The following is a 17,225-nucleotide window of genomic DNA, read 5'->3' as shown; positions in this document are numbered from 1 at the left end:
CATAAGTGAGGAAAACTAGGAATTGTTAGGTTGTGTAGCTTAACAAAGAAACCTAGGATGAAACATTATATGGACATACGTGTTGGGATCTTATGAGGAAAGGCTAACAGGCCTAGTGGTTTGCGGAAGCGATCACCATTGTTGATGTATTAATCGGAACCGTAGTATTTTCTTTATTTCTTTATTTTTCCTTTGAATGCTAACAGGCATTCACCGTGCAGAGAGGCACAATAATCTTGGCAGGTTTGATTCCCGCTTTTGTGTACGAATGGAACCTACGGGTAGAGACTTGTGATGGTGTACGGGCCATGTGAAGTGACGATTCATGGGGAAAGGCTCATGAGTCCGAATCCATGTCGTATGTCAAGATTTTTCCAAAGGATTCATGACTCGTGCCACCTCCTAGACGTAGAAGGGGACGGGAATATGGGGATGCCTTGGTATTGGTTTCCGATTAATAATCTTGTGTTGAGTTGTTGAACTCTAAGTATGATTCCATATAATGTTAGTATGAGAGCTCAAGGTCTAGTTCCTTTTATGACTTGAGACTTATAGGTTAGAACCTTGTAAAGCCGAGAGGATCCATAGGATAGGGAACTCACTGAGATTTTATATCTCACCCCATTATATATTGATTTCAGGTACTACAGGTTCCGCGAAGGGTAAGGAGAAAGCAATTAATCCCTTATTCCTTATGTTCTTTTGGTATGGCGAAGCTTCCGTTGTGGAGTCCTTTTGAGATCATTGTTTGATCTAGTTCTTAGTATTTTATTTTGAACATCTTGTATGTATTATGCCATTGTGTAGAATTTTTGTATTAGGGCATTAATATGTATAATGTGTTGACTAGGAACTTATTGGTATTTCAGTACCAAATACTTGGATTCATGTATATTTATATGATTTGATGCATGTAATTATATATGGGTGTTACAAAAAAATTTCCTTATATTTATGATTATTCACTTTATCTTAAAAGTACAAATTCCCTTGTATTAAGGATTGGAGGGAGTATTTAATTTGGTTAATTTCATATATTTTAAAATTTTTTCTCTAAAGTATATTTAATGAACGCATAAAGCTTTTAGGAAATTTTAGCTATAAATAAAGGTCTAACGATAAACTTTTTTCTTAGTGAGTCCTTTGTAAGAGCCGAAAATTCACAGAATTAAGACATTTATTTGAATTTGAGAAAAGGAATTATTGAAAAAAAATGGAAGGTTCTCTAATAAAATTTTTTGTTGTGATGATGTTGATGATTCTGCTAGTTGCAATTCAAGTTGAAGGCTTAGCAGAGCCTTGGTGTGAAATAAAGTGTGACCTATTATGTATTGGAAAGCAACTAGCTGATGAATTTGATAAGTGTGTTAAAGATTGTCAAGCCACAAAATGCTAACAATTATATTGCTATGGTTATTAGCATGAGCCGTGGTATTTTTTTTACTTTCACATTATCTTTTATTTATTCATGTTTTTAGCAGAAGGGAGTTTTTTATTAATTAAATTAATTATTTTTATTTTGTAGGTTTCTTGGTATGTCGTACATGAATAAATTGCTTTTGGCATGGGGTGTTGCAACACTAATAAATATATGATATGTATCTTATGAAAGACTCTACGTAATAAAATGTACTATTCAAATTGACAATAAGTCAAATTTAAATAAATAAATTCTACTTCATAAAGTTTAATTTTTTATTATAATCATTACTTTTGATATTTATTTTCCATATTTTATTGTTTCTATGATTATTGTCTCATATATTTGGTTGCATGCATATGTTTATTGTTAAGTCTAGTTCAAATTGCAAATTTGATAGGCAAAAATTCATACAACCTAATATTGTATTCATGATTTTTCAATTATATGGTATTGAGTACATACCAACCACTAAGAATTTAAACATGACGCCTATTATGCACAAACATTTTTGTTGGACTTTGATAGTTGAGTGGATATTCCATAAACTCTATTATGACTGAATTAAACAATTTTATAAACATTAAATATGATATTTTAGATTTACTCCGAAACTCTTTTTTCTAAACTTGACTTTTAAAATCTTAAATAGGCACATGTTATGAAATACAAAGAAGTAAATTTTACATTGATTTGTTTTAAATTTCTAAAAAATTTATTAACAGCAACTAAAATAAGCTATTGAAGGTTGAATTATCTACCAAGATTAATTTTTAAACCTTGGTAATATTTTTATTGTTATCAAATTAATGAAAAGCAATGAAGTAGAATAGGAGAGATGCATGGGAGAAAGAGAACATAAAAGAAATAATATTATATTATTTCAAGTCTACTTTGAATTGCTCATTAATATTTACATCAATAAGCACTTCATATCTAGTCTCATGTTCATCATGGTGTTGAGCATTATGTATATTAACTGCAGTCCTCAATTACAATCCCTTTTCTCCCTTATCATGTTTTCCTTCTCTATATCACCTCTCTTTTCATTTTGATAAACCATGTCTAGAACTTTTTTAGGTTGTAATTTTGTCCTACCTTTTCTTTGGTAGCTTCATTATGATGTCCTTTAAGTTTTAAACATCGGTCGATGTAGTGACCCATACACATGCAATGACTATAAAATAAAGATAAATTCTCATACTCAGTTACACACAAATTATTAAAAACCTTATATATTTTTCTCTATCCACTAATGTCATGTCATGTGGTAGTTCCCAATCACGAGCTCTCTAAGAAACTATTAAAAAACAAATTATTTAAAGAATTTTTTTATAAAATAGTTTATTTTTTATTTTTTTCATAAACATATGGAATGTTTTGAAAACTATATTTTAATAAAACTATAAATAACAAAATTTCAATATATGCTACTTTTATAGTGTGAATTTTTTTTTTTACAATATTTCTATATTAAATTTTTAAATATGGAATTTTATTATAGAGGAAGTTATACGATATGTTGTTGTAAAATTGTTTAAACAATATTTTTTGTTGGACGGTATATATTTTTCGGTAATAGATTAATGTAAAAATGAGTTTTTAGGCATCAAAAATATGTGGAAAAGAAAAAAGTAGTGTAAAAAATTCATCAAATTAAATATATTTTAAGTAGATACTAGCAAAACTTTAATGTATATCTTTATCTTTTTGTTATGTCTTTTTTTATTCATTTTACACAATAATTAAAATTGAAACTATATTAAATAGGTTTTCATAAAACGATTATCAAGAAATATTTTTAAAGAAATTTAATTATTTTATTGTATTAAAAGGAAAACCTATAAAATGGTAATCCAAAATTGTTATTTCAATAATGCTATAAAAAGACGCATCAATAAAAAATTTCCTTATATTTATGATTATTCACTTTATCTTAAAAGTACAAATTCCCTTGTATTAAGGATTGGAGGGAGTATTTAATTTGGTTAATTTCATATGTTTTAAAATTTTTTCCCTAAAGTATATTTAATGAACGCATAAAGCTTTTAGGAAATTTTAGCTATAAATAAAGGTCTAACGATAAACTTTTTTCTTAGTGAGTCCTTTGTAAGAGCCGAAAATTCACAGAATTAAGACATTTATTTGAATTTGAGAAAAGGAATTATTGAAAAAAAATGGAAGGTTCTCTAATAAAATTTTTTGTTGTGATGATGTTGATGATTCTGCTAGTTGCAATTCAAGTTGAAAGCTTAGCAGAGCCTTGGTGTGAAATAAAGTGTGACCTATTATGTATTGGAAAGCAACTAGCTGATGAATTTGATAAGTGTGTTAAAGATTGTCAAGCCACAAAATGCTAACAATTATATTGCTATGGTTATTAGCATGAGCCGTGGTATTTTTTTACTTTCACATTATCTTTTATTTATTCATGTTTTTAGCAGAAGGGAGTTGTTTATTAATTAAATTAATTATTTTTATTTTGTAGGTTTCTTGGTATGTCGTACATGAATAAATTGCTTTTGGCATGGGGTGTTGCAACACTAATAAATATATGATATGTATCTTATGAAAGACTCTACGTAATAAAATGTACTATTCAAATTGACAATATGTCAAATTTAAATAAATAAATTCTACTTCATAAAGTTTAATTTTTTATTATAATCATTACTTTTGATATTTATTTTCCATATTTTATTGTTTCTATGATTATTGTCTCATATATTTGGTTGCATGGATATGTTTATTGTTAAGTCTAGTTCAAATTGCAAATTTGATAGGCAAAAATTCATACAACCTAATATTGTATTCATGATTTTTCAATTATATGGTATTGAGTACATACCAACCACTAAGAATTTAAACATGACGCCTATTATGCACAAACATTTTTGTTGGACTTTGATAGTTGAGTGGATATTCCATAAACTCTATTATGACTGAATTAAACAATTTTATAAACATTAAATATGATATTTTAGATTTACTCCGAAACTCTTTTTTCTAAACTTGACTTTTAAAATCTTAAATAGGCACATGTTATGAAATACAAAGAAGTAAATTTTACATTGATTTGTTTTAAATTTCTAAAAAATTTATTAACAACAACTAAAATAAGCTATTGAAGGTTGAATTATCTACCAAGATTAATTTTTAAACCTTGGTAATATTTTTATTGTTATCAAATTAATGAAAAGCAATGAAGTAGAATAGGAGAGATGCATGGGAGAAAGAGAACATAAAAGAAATAATATTATATTATTTCAAGTCTACTTTGAATTGCTCATTAATATTTACATCAATAAGCACTTCATATCTAGTCTCATGTTCATCATGGTGTTGAGCATTATGTATATTAACTGCAGTCCTCAATTACAATCCCTTTTCTCCCTTATCATGTTTTCCTTCTCTATATCACCTCTCTTTTCATTTTGATAAACCATGTCTAGAACTTTTTTAGGTTGTAATTTTGTCCTACCTTTTCTTTGGTAGCTTCATTATGATGTCCTTTAAGTTTTAAACATCGGTCGATGTAGTGACCCATACACATGCAATGACTATAAAATAAAGATAAATTCTCATACTCAGTTACACACAAATTATTAAAAACCTTATATATTTTTCTCTCTCCACTAATGTCATGTCATGTGGTAGTTCCCAATCACGAGCTCTCTAAGAAACTATTAAAAAACAAATTATTTAAAGAATTTTTTTATAAAATAGTTTATTTTTTATTTTTTTCATAAACATATGGAATGTTTTGAAAACTATATTTTAATAAAACTATAAATAACAAAATTTCAATATATGCTACTTTTATAGTGTGAATTTTTTTTTTACAATATTTCTATATTAAATTTTTAAATATGGAATTTTATTATAGAGGAAGTTATACGATATGTTGTTGTAAAATTGTTTAAACGATATTTTTTGTTGGACGGTATATATTTTTCGGTAATAGATTAATGTAAAAATGAGTTTTTAGGCATCAAAAATATGTGGAAAAGAAAAAAGTAGTGTAAAAAATTCATCAAATTAAATATATTTTAAGTAGATACTAGCAAAACTTTAATGTATATCTTTATCTTTTTGTTATGTCTTTTTTTATTCATTTTACACAATAATTAAAATTGAAACTATATTAAATAGGTTTTCATAAAACGATTATCAAGAAATATTTTTAAAGAAATTTAATTATTTTATTGTATTAAAAGGAAAACCTATAAAATGGTAATCCAAAATTGCTATTTCAATAATGCTATAAAAAGACGCATCAATAAAAAATTTCCTTATATTTATGATTATTCACTTTATCTTAAAAGTACAAATTCCCTTGTATTAAGGATTGGAGGGAGTATTTAATTTGGTTAATTTCATATGTTTTAAAATTTTTTCCCTAAAGTATATTTAATGAACGCATAAAGCTTTTAGGAAATTTTAGCTATAAATAAAGGTCTAACGATAAACTTTTTTCTTAGTGAGTCCTTTGTAAGAGCCGAAAATTCACAGAATTAAGACATTTATTTGAATTTGAGAAAAGGAATTATTGAAAAAAAATGGAAGGTTCTCTAATAAAATTTTTTGTTGTGATGATGTTGATGATTCTGCTAGTTGCAATTCAAGTTGAAAGCTTAGCAGAGCCTTGGTGTGAAATAAAGTGTGACCTATTATGTATTGGAAAGCAACTAGCTGATGAATTTGATAAGTGTGTTAAAGATTGTCAAGCCACAAAATGCTAACAATTATATTGCTATGGTTATTAGCATGAGCCGTGGTATTTTTTTTACTTTCACATTATCTTTTATTTATTCATGTTTTTAGCAGAAGGGAGTTGTTTATTAATTAAATTAATTATTTTTATTTTGTAGGTTTCTTGGTATGTCGTACATGAATAAATTGCTTTTGGCATGGGGTGTTGCAACACTAATAAATATATGATATGTATCTTATGAAAGACTCTACGTAATAAAATGTACTATTCAAATTGACAATATGTCAAATTTAAATAAATAAATTCTACTTCATAAAGTTTAATTTTTTATTATAATCATTACTTTTGATATTTATTTTCCATATTTTATTGTTTCTATGATTATTGTCTCATATATTTGGTTGCATGGATATGTTTATTGTTAAGTCTAGTTCAAATTGCAAATTTGATAGGCAAAAATTCATACAACCTAATATTGTATTCATGATTTTTCAATTATATGGTATTGAGTACATACCAACCTCTAAGAATTTAAACATGACGCCTATTATGCACAAACATTTTTGTTGGACTTTGATGGTAGAGTGGATATTCCATAAACTCTATTATGACTGAATTAAACAATTTTATAAACATTAAATATGATATTTTAGATTTACTCCGAAACTCTTTTTTCTAAACTTGACTTTTAAAATCTTAAATAGGCACATGTTATGAAATACAAAGAAGTAAATTTTACATTGATTTGTTTTAAATTTCTAAAAAATTTATTAACAACAACTAAAATAAGCTATTGAAGGTTGAATTATCTACCAAGATTAATTTTTAAACCTTGGTAATATTTTTATTGTTATCAAATTAATGAAAAGCAATGAAGTAGAATAGGAGAGATGCATGGGAGAAAGAGAACATAAAAGAAATAGTATTATATTATTTCAAGTCTACTTTGAATTGCTCATTAATATTTACATCAATAAGCACTTCATATCTAGTCTCATGTTCATCATGGTGTTGAGCATTATGTATATTAACTGCAGTCCTCAATTACAATCCCTTTTCTCCCTTATCATGTTTTCCTTCTCTATATCACCTCTCTTTTCATTTTGATAAACCATGTCTAGAACTTTTTTAGGTTGTAATTTTGTCCTACCTTTTCTTTGGTAGCTTCATTATGATGTCCTTTAAGTTTTAAACATCGGTCGATGTAGTGACCCATACACATGCAATGACTATAAAATAAAGATAAATTCTCATACTCAGTTACACACAAATTATTAAAAACCTTATATATTTTTCTCTCTCCACTAATGTCATGTCATGTGGTAGTTCCCAATCACGAGCTCTCTAAGAAACTATTAAAAAACAAATTATTTAAAGAATTTTTTTATAAAATAGTTTATTTTTTATTTTTTTCATAAACATATGGAATGTTTTGAAAACTATATTTTAATAAAACTATAAATAACAAAATTTCAATATATGCTACTTTTATAGTGTGAATTTTTTTTTTTACAATATTTCTATATTAAATTTTTAAATATGGAATTTTATTATAGAGGAAGTTATACGATATGTTGTTGTAAAATTGTTTAAACGATATTTTTTGTTGGACGGTATATATTTTTCGGTAATAGATTAATGTAAAAATGAGTTTTTAGGCATCAAAAATATGTGGAAAAGAAAAAAGTAGTGTAAAAAATTCATCAAATTAAATATATTTTAAGTAGATACTAGCAAAACTTTAATGTATATCTTTATCTTTTTGTTATGTCTTTTTTTATTCATTTTACACAATAATTAAAATTGAAACTATATTAAATAGGTTTTCATAAAACGATTATCAAGAAATATTTTTAAAGAAATTTAATTATTTTATTGTATTAAAAGGAAAACCTATAAAATGGTAATCCAAAATTGCTATTTCAATAATGCTATAAAAAGACGCATCAATAAAAAATTTCCTTATATTTATGATTATTCACTTTATCTTAAAAGTACAAATTCCCTTGTATTAAGGATTGGAGGGAGTATTTAATTTGGTTAATTTCATATGTTTTAAAATTTTTTCCCTAAAGTATATTTAATGAACGCATAAAGCTTTTAGGAAATTTTAGCTATAAATAAAGGTCTAACGATAAACTTTTTTCTTAGTGAGTCCTTTGTAAGAGCCGAAAATTCACAGAATTAAGACATTTATTTGAATTTGAGAAAAGGAATTATTGAAAAAAAATGGAAGGTTCTCTAATAAAATTTTTTGTTGTGATGATGTTGATGATTCTGCTAGTTGCAATTCAAGTTGAAAGCTTAGCAGAGCCTTGGTGTGAAATAAAGTGTGACCTATTATGTATTGGAAAGCAACTAGCTGATGAATTTGATAAGTGTGTTAAAGATTGTCAAGCCACAAAATGCTAACAATTATATTGCTATGGTTATTAGCATGAGCCGTGGTATTTTTTTTACTTTCACATTATCTTTTATTTATTCATGTTTTTAGCAGAAGGGAGTTGTTTATTAATTAAATTAATTATTTTTATTTTGTAGGTTTCTTGGTATGTCGTACATGAATAAATTGCTTTTGGCATGGGGTGTTGCAACACTAATAAATATATGATATGTATCTTATGAAAGACTCTACGTAATAAAATGTACTATTCAAATTGACAATATGTCAAATTTAAATAAATAAATTCTACTTCATAAAGTTTAATTTTTTATTATAATCATTACTTTTGATATTTATTTTCCATATTTTATTGTTTCTATGATTATTGTCTCATATATTTGGTTGCATGGATATGTTTATTGTTAAGTCTAGTTCAAATTGCAAATTTGATAGGCAAAAATTCATACAACCTAATATTGTATTCATGATTTTTCAATTATATGGTATTGAGTACATACCAACCTCTAAGAATTTAAACATGACGCCTATTATGCACAAACATTTTTGTTGGACTTTGATGGTAGAGTGGATATTCCATAAACTCTATTATGACTGAATTAAACAATTTTATAAACATTAAATATGATATTTTAGATTTACTCCGAAACTCTTTTTTCTAAACTTGACTTTTAAAATCTTAAATAGGCACATGTTATGAAATACAAAGAAGTAAATTTTACATTGATTTGTTTTAAATTTCTAAAAAATTTATTAACAACAACTAAAATAAGCTATTGAAGGTTGAATTATCTACCAAGATTAATTTTTAAACCTTGGTAATATTTTTATTGTTATCAAATTAATGAAAAGCAATGAAGTAGAATAGGAGAGATGCATGGGAGAAAGAGAACATAAAAGAAATAGTATTATATTATTTCAAGTCTACTTTGAATTGCTCATTAATATTTACATCAATAAGCACTTCATATCTAGTCTCATGTTCATCATGGTGTTGAGCATTATGTATATTAACTGCAGTCCTCAATTACAATCCCTTTTCTCCCTTATCATGTTTTCCTTCTCTATATCACCTCTCTTTTCATTTTGATAAACCATGTCTAGAACTTTTTTAGGTTGTAATTTTGTCCTACCTTTTCTTTGGTAGCTTCATTATGATGTCCTTTAAGTTTTAAACATCGGTCGATGTAGTGACCCATACACATGCAATGACTATAAAATAAAGATAAATTCTCATACTCAGTTACACACAAATTATTAAAAACCTTATATATTTTTCTCTCTCCACTAATGTCATGTCATGTGGTAGTTCCCAATCACGAGCTCTCTAAGAAACTATTAAAAAACAAATTATTTAAAGAATTTTTTTATAAAATAGTTTATTTTTTATTTTTTTCATAAACATATGGAATGTTTTGAAAACTATATTTTAATAAAACTATAAATAACAAAATTTCAATATATGCTACTTTTATAGTGTGAATTTTTTTTTTTACAATATTTCTATATTAAATTTTTAAATATGGAATTTTATTATAGAGGAAGTTATACGATATGTTGTTGTAAAATTGTTTAAACGATATTTTTTGTTGGACGGTATATATTTTTCGGTAATAGATTAATGTAAAAATGAGTTTTTAGGCATCAAAAATATGTGGAAAAGAAAAAAGTAGTGTAAAAAATTCATCAAATTAAATATATTTTAAGTAGATACTAGCAAAACTTTAATGTATATCTTTATCTTTTTGTTATGTCTTTTTTTATTCATTTTACACAATAATTAAAATTGAAACTATATTAAATAGGTTTTCATAAAATGATTATCAAGAAATATTTTTAAAGAAATTTAATTATTTTATTGTATTAAAAGGAAAACCTATAAAATGGTAATCCAAAATTGCTATTTCAATAATGCTATAAAAAGACGCATCAATAAAAAATTTCCTTATATTTATGATTATTCACTTTATCTTAAAAGTACAAATTCCCTTGTATTAAGGATTGGAGGGAGTATTTAATTTGGTTAATTTCATATGTTTTAAAATTTTTTCCCTAAAGTATATTTAATGAACGCATAAAGCTTTTAGGAAATTTTAGCTATAAATAAAGGTCTAACGATAAACTTTTTTCTTAGTGAGTCCTTTGTAAGAGCCGAAAATTCACAGAATTAAGAAATTTATTTGAATTTGAGAAAAGGAATTATTGAAAAAAAATGGAAGGTTCTCTAATAAAATTTTTTGTTGTGATGATGTTGATGATTCTGCTAGTTGCAATTCAAGTTGAAAGCTTAGCAGAGCCTTGGTGTGAAATAAAGTGTGACCTATTATGTATTGGAAAGCAACTAGCTGATGAATTTGATAAGTGTGTTAAAGATTGTCAAGCCACAAAATGCTAACAATTATATTGCTATGGTTATTAGCATGAGCCGTGGTATTTTTTTTACTTTCACATTATCTTTTATTTATTCATGTTTTTAGCAGAAGGGAGTTGTTTATTAATTAAATTAATTATTTTTATTTTGTAGGTTTCTTGGTATGTCGTACATGAATAAATTGCTTTTGGCATGGGGTGTTGCAACACTAATAAATATATGATATGTATCTTATGAAAGACTCTACGTAATAAAATGTACTATTCAAATTGACAATATGTCAAATTTAAATAAATAAATTCTACTTCATAAAGTTTAATTTTTTATTATAATCATTACTTTTGATATTTATTTTCCATATTTTATTGTTTCTATGATTATTGTCTCATATATTTGGTTGCATGGATATGTTTATTGTTAAGTCTAGTTCAAATTGCAAATTTGATAGGCAAAAATTCATACAACCTAATATTGTATTCATGATTTTTCAATTATATGGTATTGAGTACATACCAACCTCTAAGAATTTAAACATGACGCCTATTATGCACAAACATTTTTGTTGGACTTTGATGGTAGAGTGGATATTCCATAAACTCTATTATGACTGAATTAAACAATTTTATAAACATTAAATATGATATTTTAGATTTACTCCGAAACTCTTTTTTCTAAACTTGACTTTTAAAATCTTAAATAGGCACATGTTATGAAATACAAAGAAGTAAATTTTACATTGATTTGTTTTAAATTTCTAAAAAATTTATTAACAACAACTAAAATAAGCTATTGAAGGTTGAATTATCTACCAAGATTAATTTTTAAACCTTGGTAATATTTTTATTGTTATCAAATTAATGAAAAGCAATGAAGTAGAATAGGAGAGATGCATGGGAGAAAGAGAACATAAAAGAAATAGTATTATATTATTTCAAGTCTACTTTGAATTGCTCATTAATATTTACATCAATAAGCACTTCATATCTAGTCTCATGTTCATCATGGTGTTGAGCATTATGTATATTAACTGCAGTCCTCAATTACAATCCCTTTTCTCCCTTATCATGTTTTCCTTCTCTATATCACCTCTCTTTTCATTTTGATAAACCATGTCTAGAACTTTTTTAGGTTGTAATTTTGTCCTACCTTTTCTTTGGTAGCTTCATTATGATGTCCTTTAAGTTTTAAACATCGGTCGATGTAGTGACCCATACACATGCAATGACTATAAAATAAAGATGAATTCTCATACTCAGTTACACACAAATTATTAAAAACCTTATATATTTTTCTCTCTCCACTAATGTCATGTCATGTGGTAGTTCCCAATCACGAGCTCTCTAAGAAACTATTAAAAAACAAATTATTTAAAGAATTTTTTTTATAAAATAGTTTATTTTTTATTTTTTTCATAAACATATGGAATGTTTTGAAAACTATATTTTAATAAAACTATAAATAACAAAATTTCAATATATGCTACTTTTATAGTGTGAATTTTTTTTTTACAATATTTCTATATTAAATTTTTAAATATGGAATTTTATTATAGAGGAAGTTATACGATATGTTGTTGTAAAATTGTTTAAACGATATTTTTTGTTGGACGGTATATATTTTTCGGTAATAGATTAATGTAAAAATGAGTTTTTAGGCATCAAAAATATGTGGAAAAGAAAAAAGTAGTGTAAAAAATTCATCAAATTAAATATATTTTAAGTAGATACTAGCAAAACTTTAATGTATATCTTTATCTTTTTGTTATGTCTTTTTTTATTCATTTTACACAATAATTAAAATTGAAACTATATTAAATAGGTTTTCATAAAATGATTATCAAGAAATATTTTTAAAGAAATTTAATTATTTTATTGTATTAAAAGGAAAACCTATAAAATGGTAATCCAAAATTGCTATTTCAATAATGCTATAAAAAGACGCATCAATAAAAAATTTCCTTATATTTATGATTATTCACTTTATCTTAAAAGTACAAATTCCCTTGTATTAAGGATTGGAGGGAGTATTTAATTTGGTTAATTTCATATGTTTTAAATTTTTTTCCCTAAAGTATATTTAATGAACGCATAAAGCTTTTAGGAAATTTTAGCTATAAATAAAGGTCTAACGATAAACTTTTTTCTTAGTGAGTCCTTTGTAAGAGCCGAAAATTCACAGAATTAAGAAATTTATTTGAATTTGAGAAAAGGAATTATTGAAAAAAATGGAAGGTTCTCTAATAAAATTTTTTGTTGTGATGATGTTGATGATTCTGCTAGTTGCAATTCAAGTTGAAAGCTTAGCAGAGCCTTGGTGTGAAATAAAGTGTGACCTATTATGTATTGGAAAGCAACTAGCTGATGAATTTGATAAGTGTGTTAAAGATTGTCAAGCCACAAAATGCTAACAATTATATTGCTATGGTTATTAGCATGAGCCGTGGTATTTATTTTACTTTCACATTATCTTTTATTTATTCATGTTTTTTGCAGAAGGGAGTTGTTTATTAATTAAATTAATTATTTTTATTTTGTAGGTTTCTTGGTATGTCGTACATGAATAAATTGCTTTTGGCACGGGGTGTTGCAACACTAATAAATATATGATATGTATCTTATGAAAGACTCTACGTAATAAAATGTACTATTCAAATTGACAATATGTCAAATTTAAATAAATAAATTCTACTTCATAAAGTTTAATTTTTTATTATAATCATTACTTTTGATATTTATTTTCCATATTTTATTGTTTCTATGATTATTGTCTCATATATTTGGTTGCATGGATATGTTTATTGTTAAGTCTAGTTCAAATTGCAAATTTGATAGGCAAAAATTCATACAACCTAATATTGTATTCATGATTTTTCAATTATATGGTATTGAGTACATACCAACCTCTAAGAATTTAAACATGACGCCTATTATGCACAAACATTTTTGTTGGACTTTGATAGTAGAGTGGATATTCCATAAACTCTATTATGACTGAATTAAACAATTTTATAAACATTAAATATGATATTTTAGATTTACTCCGAAACTCTTTTTTCTAAACTTGACTTTTAAAATCTTAAATAGGCACATGTTATGAAATACAAAGAAGTAAATTTTATATTGATTTGTTTTAAATTTCTAAAAAATTTATTAACAACAACTAAAATAAGCTATTGAAGGTTGAATTATCTACCAAGATTAATTTTTAAACCTTGGTAATATTTTTATTGTTATCAAATTAATGAAAAGCAATGAAGTAGAATAGGAGAGATGCATGGGAGAAAGAGAACATAAAAGAAATAATATTATATTATTTCAAGTCTACTTTGAATTGCTCATTAATATTTACATCAATAAGCACTTCATATCTAGTCTCATGTTCATCATGGTGTTGAGCATTATGTATATTAACTGCAGTCCTCAATTACAATCCCTTTTCTCCCTTATCATGTTTTCCTTCTCTATATCACCTCTCTTTTCATTTTGATAAACCATGTCTAGAACTTTTTTAGGTTGTAATTTTGTCCTACCTTTTCTTTGGTAGCTTCATTATGATGTCCTTTAAGTTTTAAACATCGGTCGATGTAGTGACCCATACACATGCAATGACTATAAAATAAAGATGAATTCTCATACTCAGTTACACACAAATTATTAAAAACCTTATATATTTTTCTCTCTCCACTAATGTCATGTCATGTGGTAGTTCCCAATCACGAGCTCTCTAAGAAACTATTAAAAAACAAATTATTTAAAGAATTTTTTTATAAAATAGTTTATTTTTTATTTTTTTCATAAACATATGGAATGTTTTGAAAACTATATTTTAATAAAACTATAAATAACAAAATTTCAATATATGCTACTTTTATAGTGTGAATTTTTTTTTTTTACAATATTTCTATATTAAATTTTTAAATATGGAATTTTATTATAGAGGAAGTTATACGATATGTTGTTGTAAAATTGTTTAAACGATATTTTTTGTTGGACGGTATATATTTTTCGGTAATAGATTAATGTAAAAATGAGTTTTTAGGCATCAAAAATATGTGGAAAAGAAAAAAGTAGTGTAAAAAATTCATCAAATTAAATATATTTTAAGTAGATACTAGCAAAACTTTAATGTAACACCCCACACATATATGTCTAGAATAATATGCATAAAGTATTAAATATGGTTCATAAGACATCAATCACATAATGTTTGCAGCAGAAATAGAAGTGCACGAATACAAAAGCCGAATGTATCATGGCCAAAATACAAGTACATCATAACAGTACATGTCCAAAATACAAGAACAGATAGGCACAACAACAACTAAAAGAAACATCCAAGCATCGCCAAGAGATCTAATCCATCTTTCCCTTACCGCGATCTTGCCTCGAACCACCTGAAAAATAATTGGAATGGGATGAGATTACTAAATCCCAGTGAGTCCACCTATCCTATTAGTCCACTCGGATCTAAAGGGAACATGCAAAATAAGCGAATCCACCATGGATTCGGGGTTATTCTCGCTTCCGGTACAAATACGGAGCAGACAAGGCGACTTATCCACCATTGGACTTGTCTCAAGCAAATGCACATTGTATAACAAACAAGTATGCAAACCCGCATCCACATACGGGGAATCCAGAAGTGTAAATAACCCCGGCTAGGATTATGGAATAAAGCATCCTCGATGAGTAACCTCCTGCCTATTTGTCAAGGGACTTGTACAAGCACACTGCAGGATGGTTAAACGAGTCCACACAAGCCTAAATGGCCGTGCGATGACCTGGCCTAATTGGTGTCATCATCCCGTTAACCTCCTTCACGCTAGTGAGTTACGCCGAGTACAAACCGCCACCTTGACGCCTGAGCCCATCGGGCGAAAGCCTAGTGTTAGTCTACGTGACTTCACTAGAGGTGAGTTATCACATTATGCATTAGCCTACATAGCCGCATAACCCCACCATACCGAGCACGCACGTGTGTTAATGCCAGGTGAGTAAAACCCCGTATGGAAACTCACGAGCACACTGCAACGGTAGCTCAGATGCACACCATATCGAACAATACACATGAACGGGTTATTCCATTGGACTACACGGTCCGGGAGGGCTCATAGACTACACGGTCAGAGCAACGTCCCAATCTAGCCTGCCGGCCACTTCGATTCAAGCATACAAAAATATGACATAAAGTCAAGGTCACAAACAAGACAAGCAATCCGATCGTTCAACCAAAACGACGGAGTTTTCATACTTCCAGCATAGCATACAATAATATAGCATAGTATTTGAAGAGAAAAATTCATTATAACAGCATATTATCCAAATATTATTCATGTCGCTCTTTACTAAAGGTACGTCTTATATGCCGAAAAATAATATTCAAACACCGAGGCTAATTTTCCTAGATAGTACATTTGATTAGCTTTCCAACGGTATAAAGTTTGCGCGAAACGGACTTACGACGCAAAAGTTACGAATTTCTAAAGTTTGCTGATTTTTTGCACTTTTGCCCAGGGTAACCGGTTACCCAGAAGCCAGTAACCGGTTACTGGCATGAAAAATGCCCAGAAACGCAAAATTACACAGGGTAACCGGTTACCCAGGATCCAGTAACCGATTACTCTGATGCAGAATCAATTTTCTGCGTTTTAGGAACCCTAAACCAGTCCCAAACAACCTGTAGATGATCCCCTACACTCCCAACTCAGTTCCAACGAAATCATGATATACAAACACAATTAGAAACATCAGCAGGTAAGGATTACATTAGATTAAACATGTTTTAGCAGTATTGATTCATATATCACTCACATTCCCAAAATCCCAATTGAACCCTCACATGCAAAACCCCAAGGTCACTAACTATGGACTCACCTTAGGAGGAGATGAAGATGATAAAGATGGAGCTGAGAGCAGAAATCAGATGATAGAGGTGAAGCTTGGATGGATTCTGTTGCATGCAAGGATAGAGCTTTAATCAAGTTTGGAACTTTTCTCCTCTTCCTCTCCCTTTCCACGTTTTCCTTCCTCTTCTACTACTAAAATTCTGGTTTTGTTTTAAAAGGATAGTGACATGGATCCAAACAATGCCCTAACTTTTATTTAAGAGAGAAAATACTATAATTCCCTTGACACGCATACATTTAGCTTTATTTCCCAATATCACCAAATATATGGTTTACATTAATATAAATCCAAAAGTCCTCTACTATTAACATAAGTAATAGACTTTTAGGGAATATTAATACCGGGTATTACATTCTCCCCCCCCCCCCTTAAATAGAATTCGTCCTCGAATTCGAAAACTTACCAAAACAAGT

General features: G+C 27.5%; 1 protein-coding gene across 1 annotated transcript in view; it reads left to right on the top strand.

Moving 5' to 3' along the window:
- The window catches only part of LOC131597962 (uncharacterized), a 74,993-nt gene extending 58,111 nt beyond the window's left edge, over positions 1 to 16,882 (top strand). Inside the window, exon 2 of the mRNA XM_058870619.1 lies at positions 16,695 to 16,882. Within this exon, the coding sequence (XP_058726602.1) occupies positions 16,695 to 16,882 (188 nt within the window). The remainder of the gene's footprint in view (positions 1 to 16,694) is intronic.
- Positions 16,883 to 17,225: the final 343 nt, after the last annotated feature.

This window comes from Vicia villosa, linkage group LG4 (assembly GCF_029867415.1).
Source record: "Vicia villosa cultivar HV-30 ecotype Madison, WI linkage group LG4, Vvil1.0, whole genome shotgun sequence".
In the NCBI taxonomy this organism is placed as follows: Eukaryota; Viridiplantae; Streptophyta; class Magnoliopsida; order Fabales; family Fabaceae; genus Vicia; species Vicia villosa.
Note: the sequence above shows the minus strand (reverse complement) of the source record. Positions and strands in the feature narration are given on the sequence as shown.